The sequence below is a fragment of the Eutrigla gurnardus genome, assembly GCF_963514095.1.
Source record: "Eutrigla gurnardus genome assembly, chromosome: 8".
NCBI lineage: Eukaryota > Metazoa > Chordata > Actinopteri > Perciformes > Triglidae > Eutrigla > Eutrigla gurnardus.
Genome location: NC_139922.1, coordinates 14,764,483 through 14,785,154, shown reverse-complemented (window position 1 = coordinate 14,785,154; position 20,672 = coordinate 14,764,483). Strand labels below are relative to the sequence as shown.

The following is a 20,672-nucleotide window of genomic DNA, read 5'->3' as shown; positions in this document are numbered from 1 at the left end:
GGTGCGAGGCGAGCAACTGTGGGAGAGGTGAAAGGGCGAAGACTTCATTATAATGAATGATGATGACCCCCCCCCCCCCATCACTCATAAACATGCAAACACACACACACATACAGATTCCACCCCACTCTCCTCCTACAGACCAATCTGTGTGGAAATGACTATAATCCTCTCTTCAGCATAGCGGTGATTTTCTGACTCGAGACTGTGAGGTGGCCACTTTGAAATTCACCTCTGAAAGCAAATTAAATCCTGCTAGAATCTGTTTGACACAACTATATGATATTCGTTTGGTTATAAATACATTTTACTGCTTGGAAATAATGTCTTTACTTTAATGGTTGATAAGACTTAATTGAAATACTTCTTTTATTGAGTAAAAATGACCAAGATGGGGTGATGATGGATTTTTGGCAGTGAAATGCTCTCATGAATGCTATATTTAAGTATTGTTAAGGATCGACAACCGAGGTCAAAGTTCAGTACAAGGTAGTAATAACAATCAAACTCATTAATATGACATTACTGTAAACCATTAAGGACGTTGGTTATGGAGGTGATGATGAATTTGAGCAAACTAACTTTAGTTAATCAACGGAAACATTTAAAGTATTTATGATGACGATGATGTCTGTTTATTCAAAGCTGAAGCCTCCATTTATGTAGTTTACAAGGTCTTAACTCTGTGATGATAAATCACTAGCGCCACCTACTGTATGGTGTAATCCCGGCATGAGTGTTTCCTGGTCCTCAACTAGAAGGAAGAGTAACAAGAACCAACGCACCCAAAACAAAAGCATTTGGTTGGAGCTCCATCTTGTGGAGAGACACGGACATCTCGTCTCCCAACTGACAGAATATGGAAACGTTTTAGTTTTTTTATTTTATTCTACGAATTATAATATATAATATAATATATATATATAATATAATAATATAAAATATGCAAACTTTTTTTTTTTTTTTTAAATTCTACAACGAATTATAATCGTTATAAATATGCTTTAATATTATAATGGATAAAAGGTCAAACATATAAAGTACATTGAAATAGAAATAGAAATGTATAAAGTAATAGAACAACGTAATAGGCTGGTCCAGAGTGCTGCAGTGCGTGTTTGACGTCGCTTATACTTCATGCTGGCTCAGTTTTGCCCTGGACCGGATCTTAGTTCTGTTACTATAGGCCTAGTTTTATAATGAAACACTGAGCTGCTCTCTCTCCCCGCAGGTTCCCCTGCCTCATGGTGGAACCTGATCCTGTTTAACGCCTACTGCTAGTATTATTAAGGCGGCCGACTATTGATTCAAGAAATTGATTAAAACCTGCATTTCTATTGTTTGTAACGCAACTCTTCCCAGGATCATTCCCAGGGTCATATCCGGTAGTCTGGCGGTAGTGTGTCCACCGTGGTGTGACCCTGCTCAACATTGACTGCTTTCTGAGATAGATCCATCTGTGGCTTAGTAGTACTGCTAATACTACCAACACTACCACAACAAAAGCAGACGGAAGCCGAGACCCTGGCCTGCTCCAGATTTCTGCCTGAACTCTGTAAAAGCGTTTTTTGTTTGTTTTTTGTTTGTTTGTTTTTGTAACGCTTGCTCCTGTGTGATGTTGGGACTCTGAAATGATTAATTGACTATGAAAATCATGAGCGTGTTTGGTATTTATGGCCTTTATTGGTGTGGTTACTCACCGTTTGTCGATAAACGGCAATTCATTGTTTCATTCACCAATTTCAAACGCGAACATTCTGCACCAGCTTGGCATCGAACACCTGCCAGGCAGGTAGCGGCAGCAGCAGGTGATGCGTCGCCATTTCTGATCACCGCCGATCACTTCCGGTTAGATTTCAATGTAAAATATGCATTCGTTGGTTTGCTTTTAATGTGAAGGCGAAATGACTGTTCTGACAAGTGTTGTCCTGTTCAGACATTAAAAGCTGCTTTCACCATGTTTAACTCACATCCAAGGACTTATTGCCTCTACAACTGTGCTACATTTGAATGTTTTTGTGAGGCTACATTTATCAGTAGCATTTAGTCACATGTAAGTCTTTGGTAAATGGTAAAAAACACAATTGAAATGCCCTGCTGTGATGTTTACTGGTAGGCTGTTAGGACATGCAGTACCAAAACCGGCCACAAATATCAGGATTTTAAAGGAGTCATCACCCGGAAATCGCAATTTCTCTTGTTAAAACATGCATATCTGTGTTTGACCTCAGTTGAAACTTGCCTGAAAGGCTGGAGTTTGAAAGTGGCGCCGTTTTTTCGCTTCTGCTCTTTTTCCGAACAGGAATAGCACACAAGGGTGTGCATTCCTAAAGCACGAGATTTTGATTCTGCGCCTTCGGTGACGTCACCGTGGCGGCTACTTGCATAAGCCCACCCCTCTTTCACCACCCAACCCCGCCCCGTCCGCTACCTGAAATCGCCGAAGCGCCGCCATTATGTTTTGGAGTCTGCATGCAGGCAAGCCCCCCCGGCTCTGTCCTTCCTGCGGCGAATCAACGCGCGCCTCATTACATATTATACAATGCACATCCGGACCAGTCAAAACCTCGCGCGTAATCTCGCGTGATAAAATCGCGGTACGAAAAAGGGTCAGAACAAGCTCAATGTTTGATTAAAATTTTTTTTTTTTTTTCTAATAAGTTTTACGAATTGATCCAAAGCGATCCAAGGGGGGCTGGATACGTATAAAACCAGGTGATGACTCCTTTAACAAATCACTGCGACAAATTGAGGCAAAACACCCTCCCGATGTTTTAATATGATTTTAACAAGAATATGATCTTTCAAAAAAAAAGTAAGTTTGGACCTGATACTTGTCGTCAGTTTTTTGGAATATGACTCTGAAGTTGGGCAAAGATGTGTTTACTTCCATTTTTTAGCCTTAATATCTGTGAAACTAATAATCTAAGAGAGACCATATTTTGTAGAATGTTTAAGCTAATCCCAGAGATAGAGGCAGAAATGATAGAAGTATTTTATCTGTAAAAATGGGAGCTCAGCCACTCTTCAAATGTACTACTTTATTTCAACAAGTCACATTTTAAGTACCTACCATACTAGGTTATCATTGAGCTACACCCCTGATATTCCATGTCTGGAGGCTATTAGTAACAGATATACACTGTAGAAAATTTGAAGGCCACATGTGAGATAGTTTTCCAGATATTGCTGTTTAAAAATGGCTTTTCAGAGTATGATGCCAAAAACCGTCTAAACTACCCTTCATTCAATGATGTTTCATGAGAAAACTGTTGACAGTAGAGACCTAATATTTTGGATTTGTCCTACTAACAAGTGTGTCTTTGTACTTGAATTTTTTCAGGACATTCTGAGATGGTCAGGTGGGAAGATTTTCAGAAATTTGATGAAATGACACGGAATGACCCTATTATGCTCTGTTGTTCAGTCACTGAAATACTGAATACATTTTTAAAACATATGAGCTGAGCTTTTGCTCTGGCACCCTCTGCTGGCCAATCACTGACAAGAACAGAAACAACAAAGATCTGAGGTCAGTTTGGTGGAAGATTATGTGTACAGTAGCTTGTCTTCAAAGGATTTTATTTCTAAATAGTATTACTTTAATTATTTTTTTGTGTAGAAAAGGCCGATGTTCACTATCTTGCAAATTGAGTTATATTTAGTTTTTCCAGATATCTCCAAACTTACCCACTTACTTAAAAAAAATACTTTAATCATCACTATCTTCTGATTGTCATCTCAAAACGGGTTTCCAAGACGTTTAGTCAAAATCAAACCATGGTCTTGTTTAACACCACTTTTTGCAAATTTCACTTGGTGTCTTTTCTAAAACATATCACTTCCTCTTTGGAGCCTGACATGTGTGAATGCCCCCAATCAACGGTTGTGTGACATTTTATAATAACTACTGGCTACTTTGGGTTGTAAAATAAAACAACTGTTTAAAAGAAATCAGCTTTTAGTTCCTTCAGCCTCCGTTTACCACCACCCACACATGTATAAAACACTGCAGTGCAATAAATGAAGCAATGTCAATAAATGTGATCTTCCTTTGAGACACTTTTCCTCCCCGTTGTAACCGACTTCTCTTCAGATGCACTTCATGCTGTGACACTGTGGAGCAAGCCAGGCAGACACACAGAGGCGCCGCTGCTGGTTGGTCGGCGTGGGGCGAGAGGCTCGCAGACAAACAGAGTGTGACAGGTCCGCTCAGCCAAGTCGGGACAGAGGGTCACGCTTATAGCAGAGCTCGAGACAAGGTCGGCCATGATGAGACTGACAAGCAACACTCGTGGAGATTACAAACGATAAGCCTTTGTTCACCCAGTGGCCTCTCGCTTGCTCTCATTTTCCATTCATTCCTCTTTGCAGGCTGCCTCCTCGCTTCCCCTGACACCGGTGTTCACCATCTTATTGGCTTCCAATGAAAGCTTTTTGGTTCGTTTAAACATTTATGTCTCATGCAGTGAAGCTAGTGCAAGGACCTTTTTTTCCTGTTAATGAGGGCAAGCAGGCAACGCAAGAGACAGCTTATACCTACTTTTATACATACACACCTACAGACACACACACACACACACACACACACACACACACACACACACACACACACACACACACACACACACACACAGGAAGAGCAGCTTCCTTGATTTAGGGAGCTTGTACTTGGGAGACCTGCCACACTTGACTCCCACACAGTCACAGAGCTGTTTCTGTCAGCAGTGAGTGGGAGAACATGGCACCACAGCGTGTTTGCTAACAGATAGAAACCAAGTAAAACACACACACACGCACACACGCGCGCGCGCGCGCGCACACACACACACACACACACACACACACACACACACACACACACACACACACACACACACACACACACACACACACACTGCAGAAATACAACTTTATCACTGTTTACACATACTGCCTGTTGAAGCTCATATATGCACAGGGCAACTGTGCAAACTGCAATACAACTTACATCAGCATGCGTGTGTCCACAACAGCTGGTAATTGTAGAAGTTACCAGACGGCGAGGGCCAGACGAATGTGTAGAGAAAGAATATCTGCAATCTGTCAGGTTGTTATATATGTGCAATGCTGTATGCAGCATTAAATATGATAACGATGCAGAGCAATACTCTTCAGGGAATCTGATACAAATTCTGTTCAACAAAACCAACCTGAGTTTTGAGGATCACATGTTTGCCCGAGTTAATGAGTCTTCAGCTAATCTGATCACATTTACAGGGAGAGCAGAGCCAAATCAAATAATTAAATAAATAAATGCTCATAAATTAGTTCATTCAAATGTGTGTATTTCTCTCCCTTTTGAAAATGAGGAAATGGTCAAAGCTAAGTCTGTTTGCATGTTGGCTTAAAAATAGAGCAACTTTCCCCCTGAGAGCTGTTTGTGCCTGCTTCCACCAGAGGACGCTCTGCACCACTTTCTATCCAAACAGCATCATGGAGGCCGGAGAGAGCCAGCAGACGTGTAGGAGGGTAACAGCGCCCCTAAAGAGGGCCGCCTTGTCAAGAGCGTTTAAATGTGAAACACACCATCCCCAGTTTACACACCTACTGTAAAACCTCACACAGGAAACATACAGTAGGTTATCGTGCAAACAACACACAAGAAACTAGCGAGGAATGACCAAATACACCAATAACAGCACACAAGAGCAGCAACAGCGCTACAACAAAGAGACAAATCACAGTTTAATGTTGGAATGCGGCCCCGGTGGCTCAGGCTTGTGTGGCTGCTCGCTGGTCTTTGTTCTAACCGGAGCATATGCCACAAGCCCTCACTGCCTTTCCTCAACAGCTGCTAAAGCCATTAAATCTGCAGCCAGCCACCGGGGTTGAGGGCTTACAGGGAGGGAGGAGGGCTCCACTAAACCGCACGCTGTTCCTCCGTCACCCCGGGGTGTTGTTGCACCAGAGACATGGACATGAACGCGGATCATCGGGATGAGCGGCGCGCATCACTTCTACTCATCAACGACATCTGAAATCAGATGATTATAATTTATTTATTTTAATTATAAATTATAATTTAATGTCTGTTTGGATCACATGGTGAGGTGATTATCTGGGAGGTATATTGATATAATCTATTCTAATATAGTAGAATATATAATAATAATAATAATAATAATAATAATAATAATAATAATAATATAGACTATAGTCTGTGGATTCTTCTACGAGGCCTGCCTTTAAAAGGAGAATTTACGAGCAGAGAGGTGATTATCCAGCATCCACTCTGCATCATTTAGTGAACTAACACTCTGCCTGTTTGCTCTGCAGTACTGAGCCTCAGGCTCTGAGGCTCAATGGCTCCCAGTGCTTCTATTTGCTGTGCTGCAGGATATCACAACACTATTCATTTCCAGGCTTCACATCACCTCATTAAACTGACCTGTCCCTCTGCACCGTATTAAAGCTTTATGAAGACTTTCCCCTCCTAAGAAAGAAAAAAACAAAACACATTGTACGCCTCCTTTTATTTCCCCCCTCCGTTTGGCTCATTTCGGAGCTCAGTGATTTGCCTGGATTTGCTTCACACCTCCATCTCAAGGGGGCTTCAGTTTGTCCATAACCTCACTGCTCTTAGCTGGTGAAAAGCGCCACAGCCGGGGGATTAAGCAGAGCCTCTGATTAGCAGCCCACTGCTGCACCCCGAAGGAGGGTTTTATACTCTAAATCACAAACACTGCCTGCAAACCTCTGGATCACAACGCTCAGAAGATGCCATGTTCATTTGTGTCGTTATAGAGACATCGACCATTTCCCGCCATTACATTTTATGGCAACATTTCTGGATGCAGTCGTATGAGAAAGCTGGATTGGCAGAGCCAGTATAACTGTGGCACCACTGGAGCTCATACATCTCTTTATTACATTCTTGCCTCCTGAAATAATACGATTTAAAATTTAAACACATGGACAAAAAGTGAACCCTTTGTCGAACCAATCCTCATCACCGTAATGTCGCCTTGTCGTCTTTTATAAAGTCAAACAGAATATAAAGAATGGCAGCAGATATGTTCATTTGCATGGAGGCGTTTCAGCCCACAGCTTTTATCTCGTGAAATGGAGCAGACAACATGTGGTGCAGGTGAAGCAACAGATAGAGAGAACCCGGCCTGATAGCAGTGTTAGAGAGGGTCTGTTACCGCTGAATCTTCACACAGATGCTATTTCCATCGGAGATATATTGTACTCTGGGACACTTCGCTGCCTCTTCTTGTGATAACGGAGGTGAGGGAGGAGGCATTTAAACATCTTCTTTTTGCCAACTCCTCGGGTGGCGCCTGTCCTCGGGGCCTTGGAAGCTGCCCGCCGGTGAGTTGATCGGCCTGCAGCCCCGAGTCACACAGCATCCTCTTCCATAGACTCGCACTGGAGATTAATTACACAGCGGAGGTGAGGAGGGGGAAACACGGGCCGATCCATCTGTGTCAGGGCGAGTGGACAGCCCCAATGGCACTGCAGGTGTAGGCTGTGACAACGCCCATCTATCACACGAACGGCCATTACACCAACACAAGGTCAGGGTGCCACCAGGCTCTCCTGGCCCCCCAGGCCACAGCATGGCAACCCCAGTCGCACCTCTAAGCTACTCGCCGGCCCTCTGACCACCGTTATCTTTGTCCCGGTCCCCAGAACAACAGGAGGCGCAGAGAAAAGCCAGCACTGAGCTCCTCCAAGGTAGCAGGAGAGTGACAGCATGCTATCAGTCCCGGCCCCACAGACTGATGATAGCTGAGGAAATTGCTGAGGAGTCGGAGCCATTTACTGGCTGTGATTTATTTAGCTCCGGTGCTGTTGCTGCTCTGAGACAGGCAGGCTTTATAAAGAGAGCGAGTACGACTGGCCGGGGTCGAACCTTGGTTCTCTGCATGACGGGAGGCTGTGTGGAGCTGCTGAGCTACGGCATATTAGGTCAGTCGGTTAATGATGTTGGCATCTGATCCACACTTCACGTCTGTTATACTCTCTGAAACTAAGGTTACACACAGCATGCAAACTGGTTGACCTGCAGAAAGTGGATTAAATTATATGTTGAAGTAAGTGACTGATGGATGGATTCAATATTATTTGCTTCCTGTAAAAATAACCGACTAATAAAAGTAGTCGGAGTCTCACTGGGTCTAAAAATTCATTTAGGGTTCAAGAAAAACAGTTTTTTTGTCAGTCAAGTGAAGTAGAATTATGTATGTAAATGAGTGCTGACATCGCTAATCAATTAATGGATTAGATGATTAATCAAAATGCTAAATATTAACTGACAACCATTTTGTTAATCAACTGATATTTTTACATTTATTGAAGAAACACAACATTCCTCGGTTCCATCTCCTCAAATGAAACGATTTGCTGCTTAACTCTTTATACCACAATTAATCTTTGGTTACTCGGACATAAAATATGAAGATATCAGCCTGGGCTCGGGGCATTTTTCCCCATCCTCTAACATTAAGACTTAATGTGTAACCCATAACCAAAGTAATCATTAGATACAGCCCTAATGAGAATAAGGAGAAGATAATAATGGCGTTTGGATTATGAGATCATCATGCACCAAGACAATAATACACTTTCCTCCAGAGGAACTTACACACAGGTGGCCTATGTCCTCACATCATAACACAAAATTAAATTCACTCTTAAGAATACAGAAGATGGTTTGGAGCAGACAATCTCTTCTATGATGTTCACATGAAAGGTGCAGTATACCGGCATACATGTTTAAACTGTTGGTCATGTAATTATGCAGAGAATTATAAAGTCAATCGTCACATAAACCTGTAAAATAGTTTTCTAATATATGCGGAGGAAATGTGAACTAAACACTCAACACTTCAACGGGTAACCATCACACCACGTTCGTCCATAACACTCATAACACTCAGATATGAATATTCATATTTCATCACTGTGCAGAAACAGAATATTTGAAAGCCAAGCAAGCAAATTACCACTTAGCAATTCAGATAACACAGGTACTGTAGCTAAGTGTGCAGAGATTAGCAGACAGACGGATACTCGACTGGGCCACGCTCAACGACAGGGGGCCGGATGCCAGTTAATAAACTATATTACACTATTATGAAATTGCTGCAACATGTCAGGTTAGAGCGGACCTGAAGGGTCCAGGGAATCCTCCTCTGGCACTTTAATTTAATCAACAAGCTCTAGTCTATTTTCATCTTTTTATGCACCTTATTCATATTAAAAAACACAAAAACCCTGTTATGAATCTTTTTATCTTCATTGTGAATTAGAAAGTATCACTGCTACAGAAATGATACATCATGAGCACCGAAGTTTGTCGATCAAACTACAACATTTGGAATCACTGCTAACGTCACAAATGGACATTAAATGCCTTTCCAAGGGTTTATTGACTATTTTGTGTTTCTGAGATATTCCTGGAGCACCATCCATAATATGCTTCCATATTTGCCAACTGTGAGTAGTTGATGGCAAGAGGTTTTAAAACAAGCCAATACAGCCTTGTTTGTGACCCTGATAATTCCTGTTTTTGAAAATTTGATCTGAACAAACATTTCTTTCCATGAAAAAGACCTTAAACCAGGTCTTACAGGTAAAACAGGATTTTATTAATAATATGATGTAGTTATTAATGTTATTTTTTCTAAGTTTTAATTTCTCACCCTGTTATATGCACCTTTAAAGGAAAAAAACATATGATGTTTACTATGATTGGAATCAGATTTTAATCTAAAACAAATACATAAACAATTGTAGAAAATTCACTAAAACTGGTGGAGAATCAGAGCAAACTGACGTACGTCAGCTTCATGCTACTGTTTTTGTGAAGGAGTTCATAATGTCAAACAGACATATTTATCATAAGCCTGTCATTAAGTCATTAAGTCAGTGTCTGTGCAAGATGCTGGATTTAGTTTTTAAGGACAAACAGCATTTGTTTGTAAATGTGAAAAGTTATGGAAGGATATGAAACCCTCATGACTACATTAAAGGAGCTGGTGTTAGCAACATGAAAGTATGCAGACTAACTTGAAATAAAACAAAAAAAGAGGAGAAGTAAAGCAGTTGACAGCCTGAAGTCTTCCATCTGAAAAGAGCATATGTTCAAAAGAAGCAATATCCCTCCACATCCAGGTATTATGAATTAAGAGGACTCCTGGACTGCAGCCCGTCATCTCCTCATAATATATCATTTCAGACTTTCCACCGAAGCAACTGGTGAACTGAAAGGTGCTGTGAGGAATCTGAAATGTCAGGTCCGCGTGACTCTGACGGTGCACAGACGCCGAGGAAGGCACCGTGCAGTCCTGGGAGGACCGATGGAAGGCCGATACCCGGGGCTCGGCGTGCCGGAGCAGCAGAGTCCCACCGAACGCTAAGTCCCTGCCAGCTGCGTGTTTTATGACAACACATTAAAGAGGAGCCGGGAAGTCTAGCGCGTGAGCCTCGCATTGTCTGTCCTCTGCCAGCAAGCAACTGAACCTGGCACGCTTTATTTGAACAAAGAGCTCGTACGACTCAGGCTACAGGCTGTTCCCTTGAAATCCTACTGGAGACAATAGAAGCAGAAGGGGAAAGGAGTGTGAGAGAACGAGAGGCGGTGTGTGTGAGGTTTGCGGTAGGCGTCGGCGAAGCCAAGGTCTCCTGAGGGCGCGCGTGTGTGTGTGTGTGTGTGTGTGTGTTGGGAGTGGGTGAGGAATGCTTGGCTCGGACCAGTGGCCGCACTGGGTTGATCCGGTGGTGCAGACAAGGGGGAATCCAGATCAGCTATGAGGGGAATGCAAGAGCAGGATATCATTAGACGCAAGGGAGCTGTAGGCCTCGAACACACAGCAGGCAGCAGTACAGCGAGATAAACTCACACACACACACACACACACACACACACACACACACACACACACACACACACACACACACACACACACACACACACACACACACACACACACACACACACACACACACACACACAGTGGGAAAGGTATCAAAGCACTCTTGCAGGGACTGAACATTAAGGTGGATCAAAATGGCGGCCGGCTCTTTGGACATGACGTATAGCGCTGTGGTATGCGGAGCGGGAGTGTCCTCCCCTTCTTCCATTTCAAAACTCTTTTCTCCGCGACCCACCGATGCGATGCAGAGCTCCAGTTTTCTGGAGATGAGAGCTCCACCTCGACCCTCAACTGTGTAGCAGGATTCACAAGATTTATTTTAAAGGGCCATTCCACTGCTGTACACATCAAAGTGTGTTTGCAGGTTTCGGGGAGGTCTACATATATAAATCACTTTGTGGCTCCAGAGGGAGCTGGGTAAATCTAATAAATTGCCTCGAGTGATGTCACTATTTAGCATCGGTCGGGGCCGAAGACTTCAAGTTTCAAAGTGTAAAAGAAGACGAGATCTTACCAGACCTCTGCAGGCCGCTTCTCTGCTTGATGCTAGCAGCTCGAGGCTATACATTAGCTGCTACTGGCATAACACACCTGAATCTAAACACTCAACTATCTGTGGTCATGCGGCATTATGGGTAATGTAGGCAACAGGTGTTAACAAGTGAGAAAAATGCGTAGACTATATATTTACTAGAAGGTAAAACCTATAAAAAAATAAACACCTTATATATTATTCCATATTATTTTATACAGCTTATATTTCACACTTAAGTGTAGCAGGAAATCGGTGGAAGAAGAAGTGTTCAGATAGTTTACTTAAGTTAAATTAGCAATACCAAACTATAAAATACAAAAAGAATTGCCATTGAGACCCCCAGATCATGAAAAATGTCACATCACCTCTATTTAAATGATCTATTGTTTCCAGTCACTTCTGAGCTCACAGTCCAAACAGTGAAACCTGATTGTTAGTGAGAGAAACTGGTGTTGTTTGGTGAGGAGGGAGATGACTGCAGCTCAGTGAAGAGATCAGGAGGATGCTTCGGTCTTCCAGAAGGAGTCCATTGCTGCTTGGAGCCTTCATGTCTAAGTGTTCGACCCTTTAGTATAGCTGTCATTCTCTGTGTTCTATATGAAAACACCGCATTAACTATTCCTTGGTAAATTAAGGCTGCTTCATTACTACATATTCCCATGTTTGAAAAGCAGGGGCAATAAAATGAATGTATGCACATATGAGATGGGCTCATTTGCACTTTAGATGCGTTCAATTACCTTTATTTGCATGCATCAAATTCCTACAGCTGTGCTCAATTTATTGAGCTCATCCATAACCCGAGGCGGCTTGTTTTCTAAACGGAAGAGACGAAAACACGGAATCGATGAGTTTTAATTCTGCAACCAAACACACTAAACGAGGTTAGAACAGACCACATGTGAAATATCTGCTATCACGTCTCCACTAGGTAATTCAGACAGTAGAGGGAGAACGTCACCGACGGCAGATCTGCTTTCTGACTCACTTGAAGATAAACAGGGCGGCCGCGGAGCTACCTTCCGACTGAATGCACTGCACGCGGGCTCCTCCTCTCCGCCACCGAGCATCACTCCGCGGCAGGCAGGCCCGGCGGAGCGGAAGACGGGGAGGAGATGATGAGGCTCCGCGTCCGAGGCCTGCTGCTGCAACAGATACAATAACACAACAGCACACGACATATTGCTACTCAGACAGAATGGAGTTTTTTAGGGGGGAGACTACGTTTCCTGTGTGGCTGCCTGAGGCGTACACGCAGCATCATGAGAGGGATTCGAGTTGACACAAGTCACAGTCGCTCCATCGCCGGTGTGGCGGAGGAGGAGGAGGAGGAGGAGGGGAGATGAATTATTCAACCAGCCGGTGCTGCTCGGCTCTGACGTCTTGTTGTGTCTTATGGGGAGGTGAAGTGAGCCGGCGACAACAAGCAGCACCTCCTCACAAGGCGGCTGTCACATGACAGCCCCAGGATGGAGCATCCAAGGAGCCTTGATTTTCCCGAGGACAGGGCATCATTTCAGGGAGCAGCGGTAGAATAATGGCTCCCTCTCAAAATGACAGCCATCACTGCGGAACACCATCACAGATTGCTGGTCTATCACCCCCCCACCCACACACACACACACACACACACACTAAGAAATGACAGCCCTGCCCCGCTGATAGCAAGGCATCTCTGCCTGAGTAAGTGTTCCTTCTGGCTTAGCCTGGCTTTGATGTTATTATACCATAGCAGAGCAATATTCAGCCCTGAGATTTACTACCTGCTGCTAGGGTGATCTCTTACAGCTCAGTGTTTGTGAAACTGAGAAAATAGAGAGCTGAAAGGGGAATGCTCCATCTATTCTGTAACACATTTCTCCCGTCAAGCAAGAGCGTTATTATTCAAGAGCAAATGTAGGACATGAACATTATCAAAACAGAGCCGGCATCAGTCCCTCCGCTCAGCGAGAGAATTACATTTTCACCAACACAAAATAAAACAGAGGGAATTAAGAGTGTTTTTCTTTCTCTGCCATTCAGCGAGAAATCAAAGTTGTTTACCCTTAAAACAGGATTATTGTGTCTCACGTCTGATGGGATTTAGCAGTCTGCTCTACCTCGGCCCGCAAACGTACGCTGACAAATAAATAAATAAAATGAATCAGAAGGCATAAAAAACAAGTTGTTTATTGTGGTGTAACTTAGTCGTTTATTTTAATTCCACAAATTTTTCAAAAAAATTACAAAATACTCAAATGGAGAGAACACAGGACTCACAATTTTTCTTATTATTTCTACTTTTTGTTTACATTGTGTCATCCCATGGCGACTACTCATATATACAATAAGCTTCAAGATACCAGTATATATATAAATTTTAGCAGTCAGAATTTACATTCTGCTATTGCCGCTTTGAAACAAGAAGCTAAACCATTGACAACACTTAACATCAAAGGTTTTGGAGACACAAAAAGGGAGTAAAAGGCAAGGAAATCGTCAGGAAAACGAGGCGAAGATGATGATGATGATGATGAGGAGGAGGAATTGGTGGAAGATGGCAAGACAAAGTGACTGGTTCTTGTCGAGGCTTCAAAGACTTTTTTGAGATTTTTAAAAACGGGGGGGCATGAGTTCGCTGTTTGCAAGTGTTTATATGCAAAGTCTAGTAATCCGAGGGAAGATATGGTCACTTTTAAATGCAAAGTACAGTTTCTTCATTTGGTTAAAAGAAAAAGAAAAAGCCACATGTCTGTGACGGTCAAACAGTCTTAGTGCATGGAACAAAAGCAGACCTCTTGTCATGGCTACAACAACAACAAAAAATAAAACACAAATAAAAAGAGAAACTTGGGCTCATGTGCACTGGTATGACAGGTCGACACAACTCGTAACAGTCAGTGGCGCGCACACACAAACACACCACTCCCGAGGCCCAGGAGTGTACGTGAATCCCGAAGGAAACCAAGGCATAAGAAGACATTGTGAGGAAAACACGTTCGCACACACAATGATCGACCGTGTTCCTCCTGGTCATCACTTGTCGGCAGCTCCCCCCCCTCTAGTGTCACAGTGAATTATTACAGCCTAGCTGGAGGACGACTCGGTGCTACGAACACGGATGACCAGACCAGATGAAAAACAGGGGACAGCTGCAACATAACTAGCACCAGCTCACAACCATTCACACATTTAAAACAATCCTGAAGTACTGTAAGCCTCCCGATATAGTTAAAACTCAGGTCCTGGTAATTAAAAACAAATGTTTTTAATTACAGACTAATGTTTCTGGCATCCACGTGTTTTAAAATCATTCTCGCTAAAAAAATTTAAAAAGCATGTGTTACTCCAATGTGTTGACTTAAATATTGAGAATATTTAAGCTAAAGGATAATAAAAAAACAACCCAAATCGAGTGGAGCTCAAGGAAACTCTCAGTGCAAACTTTTGTTTTCTTTTTAACCCCATGGCTTCAGTGTGCACTCCACAGAAACCTCCGTGACGACGGCGTCACGTCTTCAAGTGTTTCAAATCATTAACTCAAACACGTTGAGTTGACACATTCTGACAACCTGCTGCGTGCCAAAGGTGTGTGATGAATGGACGTGGGTGTAACAGGTTTATGGTTTACATAGTGTATGTGAGACTAAATCTAACACAGTGATGTCAGAGGAACGTTACAACTGAACCACGACTCTCTCAGAAACTGCTCATATAATAATGCCATGGTGCTCCCCTCTGAAACAAGGGATAATGCTTCAAAACAATTATATCGGAGGTTGAAACGACTTGGTTTGGAGTCCACACCTAGTAATAATAATAATTATAATAATTATATGTTTATATATACTATTTACAGACTCAAAAACGCCATGCTGTAGCTTTTCTTAAAATTATGAAAAACCTCCAACAATGTATTAAAATAAATGTTGAGTTTAAGATAGCACTTGTTATTTTTCCATAAACGGCCTGACCGGTCTTGTCTTTTTTTTTTTTTTTTTTTTTGATAAGCACAGTGTCTTGTTCTAGCACCTACAAAAAACGTCAGGGAAGCTTGTCATGCAGGAGTCTTGAGGACGTTGTCACTACTGGCTATATACCAAAAAAAAGTCAATGTCTTGAAAAAAATTATAATTAAAAAAAAAAAAAAAAAAAAAAAGTCCTTGACAGGAACATCAACCAAATATCTGAAGAATTCTCAGACGATCCACTTGGCCTTTTCCGTTCTCCAAAAACTGAATGAACTCTGTAACAACTTCCCGTGTCCTGCACCCGTGTGTCGCTGGTTACAGCTGCTTGTCGCTCTCCTTCTTCAGCCGGCTGAAACACAAACCACAAAGTATTAACATTTGGCAACTCAAAGGCACACCTGCCCTCAGTTAATCTTCATGTTTTTCCAGACTATTATGTTGTTTATCTGACCTGTAGTAGTCCTCCTGGCCAGGCAGAGGTCCTCCGTGCATGTGATGGTGTCCGTGGAGCCACTGCTGCTCCATGGCCAGCCTCTGGAGCTCAGCTGACTGGGCGTGCATGGCCTGCAGCTGGTGGGCTGCCGACATGGGCGGTGGCATACCTCCTTGTAGTTCCCGTGGGTATGGAGTACCTGGAGGAGCCACGGACAAAAGATTTGATCAGGCGATCTGGCAAAGCTCGGATTGATTGATGGGTTGCGATATTACTGAAAATGGGAGATGATATTGGCGGGAAGCCTACCGAAGACTGGGTGGCGCAGCATCTCGTGTTCATGTGGGTTGCCCATGAGAGGGTTGGGGATGGCGCCGGGCGGGTAAGGGAAGCGAGCCAGGTGGGGTCCTCCCAGGGCATCTACTGCCAGGGGATGGCCCCCAGAGCCAGGAGGACACACAAGGCATTCACCACCTTTTGGGAGTCAGAGGTTCAGGGTTCACTCATTTCACAGACAGTGCATGCTACAGGCATTAGTGATACACAGCTTCATATAATGTTACTCCACTCAAGGCTGACCAAAAGAGCGCTTACTATATTTATCCAATGCAAAGCATCTGCTGTCTTTCAAACATTTATGAGGATATAATGTGCTTCTATCCAATCTCATATGTCAATGCCTTACATTTCTACAGAGATAATAAAATCTGAGATGGTGCTTCGGATCAAAATGTTTAACCTATATAATGTGGAAGTGGAGTTATCATTAATTCAAAGTCCGTTCTGTCACTCTTCACTGTTATGAGAGAAGTATTATATAATATATTTATAATTGTATTTACAGACAACTTAAATTTCAAATTACAGCACAAGACACTAAACTAACATTACCTCTAAGTTCATTATTGTATATTTGCTGATGTCAAATCAGGTAACCCCCAATTTTTTTCTTCCAAATATTATTTAAAGAATCTTCTTTACAAATACAGTTAGTTGAACTGGATTCAACTAACCAGTTGAATCACCATCTCAAAGGGTTAGCAATATTTCAAAATCCTCCGTACCTTTACTTACAATATTCACTATATGTGTATTCTTATTAGAAAACTTTCAAAAATGAAATTCATGATGTTTAACTCAGAAGCTTGCTTATAGTTTAAATAACAGAGCAAGTAGTGATTAATCTGTGGAGTGACTCAAGGCTCTATTCTTGATCCTCTACTATTATTGAAATATATTTATATTTACCAATGGTTTCTACTGTTTCTATTTTTACTCCGTGTGTGTTGATAATACAGCTCTCTTTCCATGTTGTCAAATGCATATTAAAAAACATAATTTAGACAATACAACTACAGGAAATATATTCATTTACAATTATATAACTTTACACAAAACATCAATGTATCAAAACATGCTCAATGTGTCTGTAAGAGTGTATGCAAGATAATTAAATTGTATTTTATTTAACCTTTATTTATACAGGCAACCTGATTTATTGACATATTGTCTGTGTTTGATTCAGCTTTCCGCCCATTTGTAAAATGCATCAGACTTCGATTGTATTTCTGAATGAAACATCCATTGTAGCAAAAAAGAAGCTACTCGTTTGCTACTAGTTTTCCCAAGATATTTTGGAGTGCCTTCAAATTTGTTATAATTTGAATATATAGAGTATATATTCAATATATGACATAGATGTTCAATATGTTGTGTTGTGTCATTTTAAGTGGTACAGTGACATTTGCGTGTGTGTTCACAGGGATTTTATTTACCTTGGTGAAGAGGATCTTGCTGGTGGAGGTGTAGATGGGAGTGAATATGCGAGTGCTGGTGGTGGTGTGGCGTGACATTAAACATCTGTAGGCGGGCGATGGGGTCGTTGGCCACAGTGGCCATCCTCTCAGCATGGAGTCTTTCTGCAGCCAACCTCTCTGGGTAGCTCATTTCTCCCCGCAACTGGGGCCCAGCGAGGGCCAGCCGTTCACGCTCTAATGGGTTCAGACCCGGATGGAAGGAGGCGAAAGGGTGATGTCCGGCCATGGGGGGCAACGTGATGGCCCCATGCCGGGCAAAGTGCTCCATGGGGTTCGTGGAAGGATGAAGTGAGTCCATCTCTGGAGGCTTAACCTCAAAACCAGGTTTCATCCTTTCCCTCAGCTCCCTCTCGCGAATCTCCCTCTCACGCATCTCCCGCTCTCGTAGCTCGCGCTCCCGCATGGCCGGGTCAGCATTGTACAAGCCGGGCATGTGATAGGCCAGCAGCGGGTCCCCGGGGTTGAGGGACACAAAGAAAGGGTGGTTTCGATTGGTGGGGGACATGACGTGGGGTCGGGCGTACTCGCTGAGGGTGCGCAGGGCAGGGGTGTCGGGGCCGATGTACGGAGGCACAGCTGCAATCGTAGTGGGGGGGCCGTCGTAGGGTGAGCGCATGTGGGCATGGCTACCCATGTGAGGGTCACACATTCTGTTTTCATGAGAACTGGAAGCTTTCTGTAAAGAGAGAACGCCATTTTTAGTCAGATTTAAAAGAAGAAGGAAAAATAACCACTGGCAAAATAAAGTGCAAAACCACTTACCGCACTGCGTTCTGCTTCCTTTTCTCGTTCCCGCTCTCTTTCCCTCTCTTTTTCCCTCTCCCTCTCCCTCTCCTTCTCCTCCCGTAGTTTCTGCTCTGCTTCCCTCTTGGCTTTCTCCAGGGCTTCCTCTCGCTTCTTGGCCAGTTTAGATGAAGCCAGTGGAGTGAAGTAGTAATCTGTCCTAGCACACGAGTTGTAGCCCCGGTCCAGGTGCTTGTAGAACCTGTGGTCATGGTAGAGATAAAACATTCAACAACTTCTCCTTCAATATTCAAATGGCAGGATGCTTCAATTCATAAATTAATACTTGTTACACACAAAACAAAACGGGCTGGAGAGATATTCATGTTTAATTCTGCATGTTGAATGGCAGGATAATGTCCCATTAGATGAAAAGACATCTTATATTATCTTATAAGGGTCCATTATTCAAAAGGAGACAAACTCACTTTTGCTGCTATGTTGGGTGTTTATTAAAACCCTCATTGCTATTCATTGGCAGTCTGAGAGCCACTTAAGCACAAGGCAACTACAGACACTCATATTCAGATGCCTCGGTTCACTCGCGTCTCGCTGTAATTAATCTCCCTGCTCTCCATCCCCGATAATTCCTCGCCATCAGCCCCTCAGAACTCGGGGCTAATTGTGGCCTTGGACGCCTGTTTTGCTGAGGACATTCGATTTATTGCTTACATCAAAGCCTTAAAATCTGACGGCAGACTCTTTGTTGTTAGATGTGTTTTTAGAGCTAATCAGCAAGACAGTAAGCAGCTCAACAGACTACTGATGGATAACAGCGTTTTCAGGTGTTTATGTTCCTCTTTAATGGACAGTTTGGATATAAATCTGCAGACATACCGTGCTGACTGACTGGCATGGCTGGGTGTATTGACAATGGTAGGCTCTGGAGAGGGGCTTCTCTGTGGAGGTGGAGGGCTCTCTGGCTCTTCCGTCTCGTCCAGAGGCTCCTCTTTGATTTGTACAGGAGGGAGTACAGGGCCTGGGCCGGCACAAGTGACAGAGGCAGGCAGTGGCATGGAGATTGAGGAGGGTGGAGCTGAGGAAGATTGAGGCTGTATGCCTGGCATAGAGTTTGATGAGGATTGGGGTGGGCCAGTTGGAGGTAGAACTGTATTGAAAGGATGAGACGAGAACGGCGGTTGCGGTGGCCCGTTGGGGTGTGAGGATGCTGCTGAGGGCGGCAGAGGAGGAGCTGGCGGAGGTTGTTGATGGCTGGCTGATGGTGGGAGGCTCTGGGACTGAGTGAGAACTGGAGGTTGTGCTGGGGGAGGTTGAAGCTGCTGCCCCTGAGGCATGAGCTGTAAGGGAGGTGGGTGTGCTGATGGAGGATGGTGGGTTGATAAAGAGCTGAGGGGCTTGAGGGCAGGAGGTGGAGGCAGGTTTGAAGGCATCTGCGGGAATGGAGGCGCTGACACGTGGGGTGGGTGTTTGTGGGACTGTGGGTTGGGTATCTGAGGAATGGGTGTGGTTGGTGGAGGCTTGATGTGAGGCATTGACATTGGGGCAGGAGGCAGGGGCTGCTCTCTGGGAGGCGGGCCTCCACTCTGAGCAGATGACTGGGACTGAGAAGGAGGCGTGTGCGGCCTTTGCTGTGATTGGCCAGAAATTGGCAGGGGTGGGACCTGAGACTGCCCCATAGGGAAGCCCTGAGGGGGCATGGAGTGAGGGTGAGACATGTGTGAAGGTCCAGGCTGCAGTGGATGTGGCATGAGAGGCATGGGCCCATGATGCGAGCTGGGTAATGATTGAGGTGGTAGAGGGGGGCCAGGAGGCGGAGCCTGAGTCAAAGGTGAATGTGGAGATGGAAGCCTTTGAGGGTGGAGGGACGCTCCTGACTGGATAAGAGACATCGGGCTTGTCTGGGGCAAAGGCTGGGGAGGTAGAGAGACGGAGGCCGCTGTGGGGGAGACCTGTGGGGGCAGTGAGGGGGCTGAGGTTGAAGGCGGAGGTGGTGCCGAGGAGGCGGCTGAGGTGCCTGGCTGACACTGGATGACTGGAGGGTGCTGGCTCTGCAGGAGCTGCTGCTGCTGGGCAGAAGAGTCTGAGTCGCTCTCATTGTCGCGGGGGCTGGGGATGCTTGGGGAGGAGCTCCGGTTGTCCTGGTCAATGTCTTTAGGATCGCTACTGAGCTCCTCGTTGATGCTGCGCCCATCAGAGCTCTCGCCCTCGCCCTCCCCTTCCCCCTCGCATTCTGAGGGGGAGTCTGGCCGACTCAGCTCCTGAGGGACG

At 44.1% G+C, this 20,672-nt stretch overlaps 2 protein-coding genes across 4 annotated transcripts in view; one reads left to right on the top strand and one right to left on the bottom strand.

Moving 5' to 3' along the window:
• Positions 1-20,672, top strand: part of atp5pb (ATP synthase peripheral stalk-membrane subunit b) — a 339,131-nt gene that overhangs the window by 80,363 nt on the left and 238,096 nt on the right. The gene's annotated exons all lie outside the window — the stretch shown is intronic.
• Positions 13,615-20,672, bottom strand: part of rerea (arginine-glutamic acid dipeptide (RE) repeats a) — a 119,601-nt gene continuing 112,543 nt past the window's right edge. For all 3 annotated transcript variants that reach the window (XM_084016001.1, XM_084016002.1, XM_084016003.1), the window contains 6 exons: positions 19,281-20,662; positions 18,423-18,645; positions 17,619-18,336; positions 16,153-16,317; positions 15,862-16,042; positions 13,615-15,759 (listed from right to left, as the gene is read on the bottom strand). In XM_084016001.1, the coding sequence (XP_083872127.1) occupies positions 15,726-15,759; positions 15,862-16,042; positions 16,153-16,317; positions 17,619-18,336; positions 18,423-18,645; positions 19,281-20,662 (2,703 nt within the window). In that variant the 3' untranslated portion in view covers positions 13,615-15,725. The remainder of the gene's footprint in view (positions 15,760-15,861; positions 16,043-16,152; positions 16,318-17,618; positions 18,337-18,422; positions 18,646-19,280; positions 20,663-20,672) is intronic.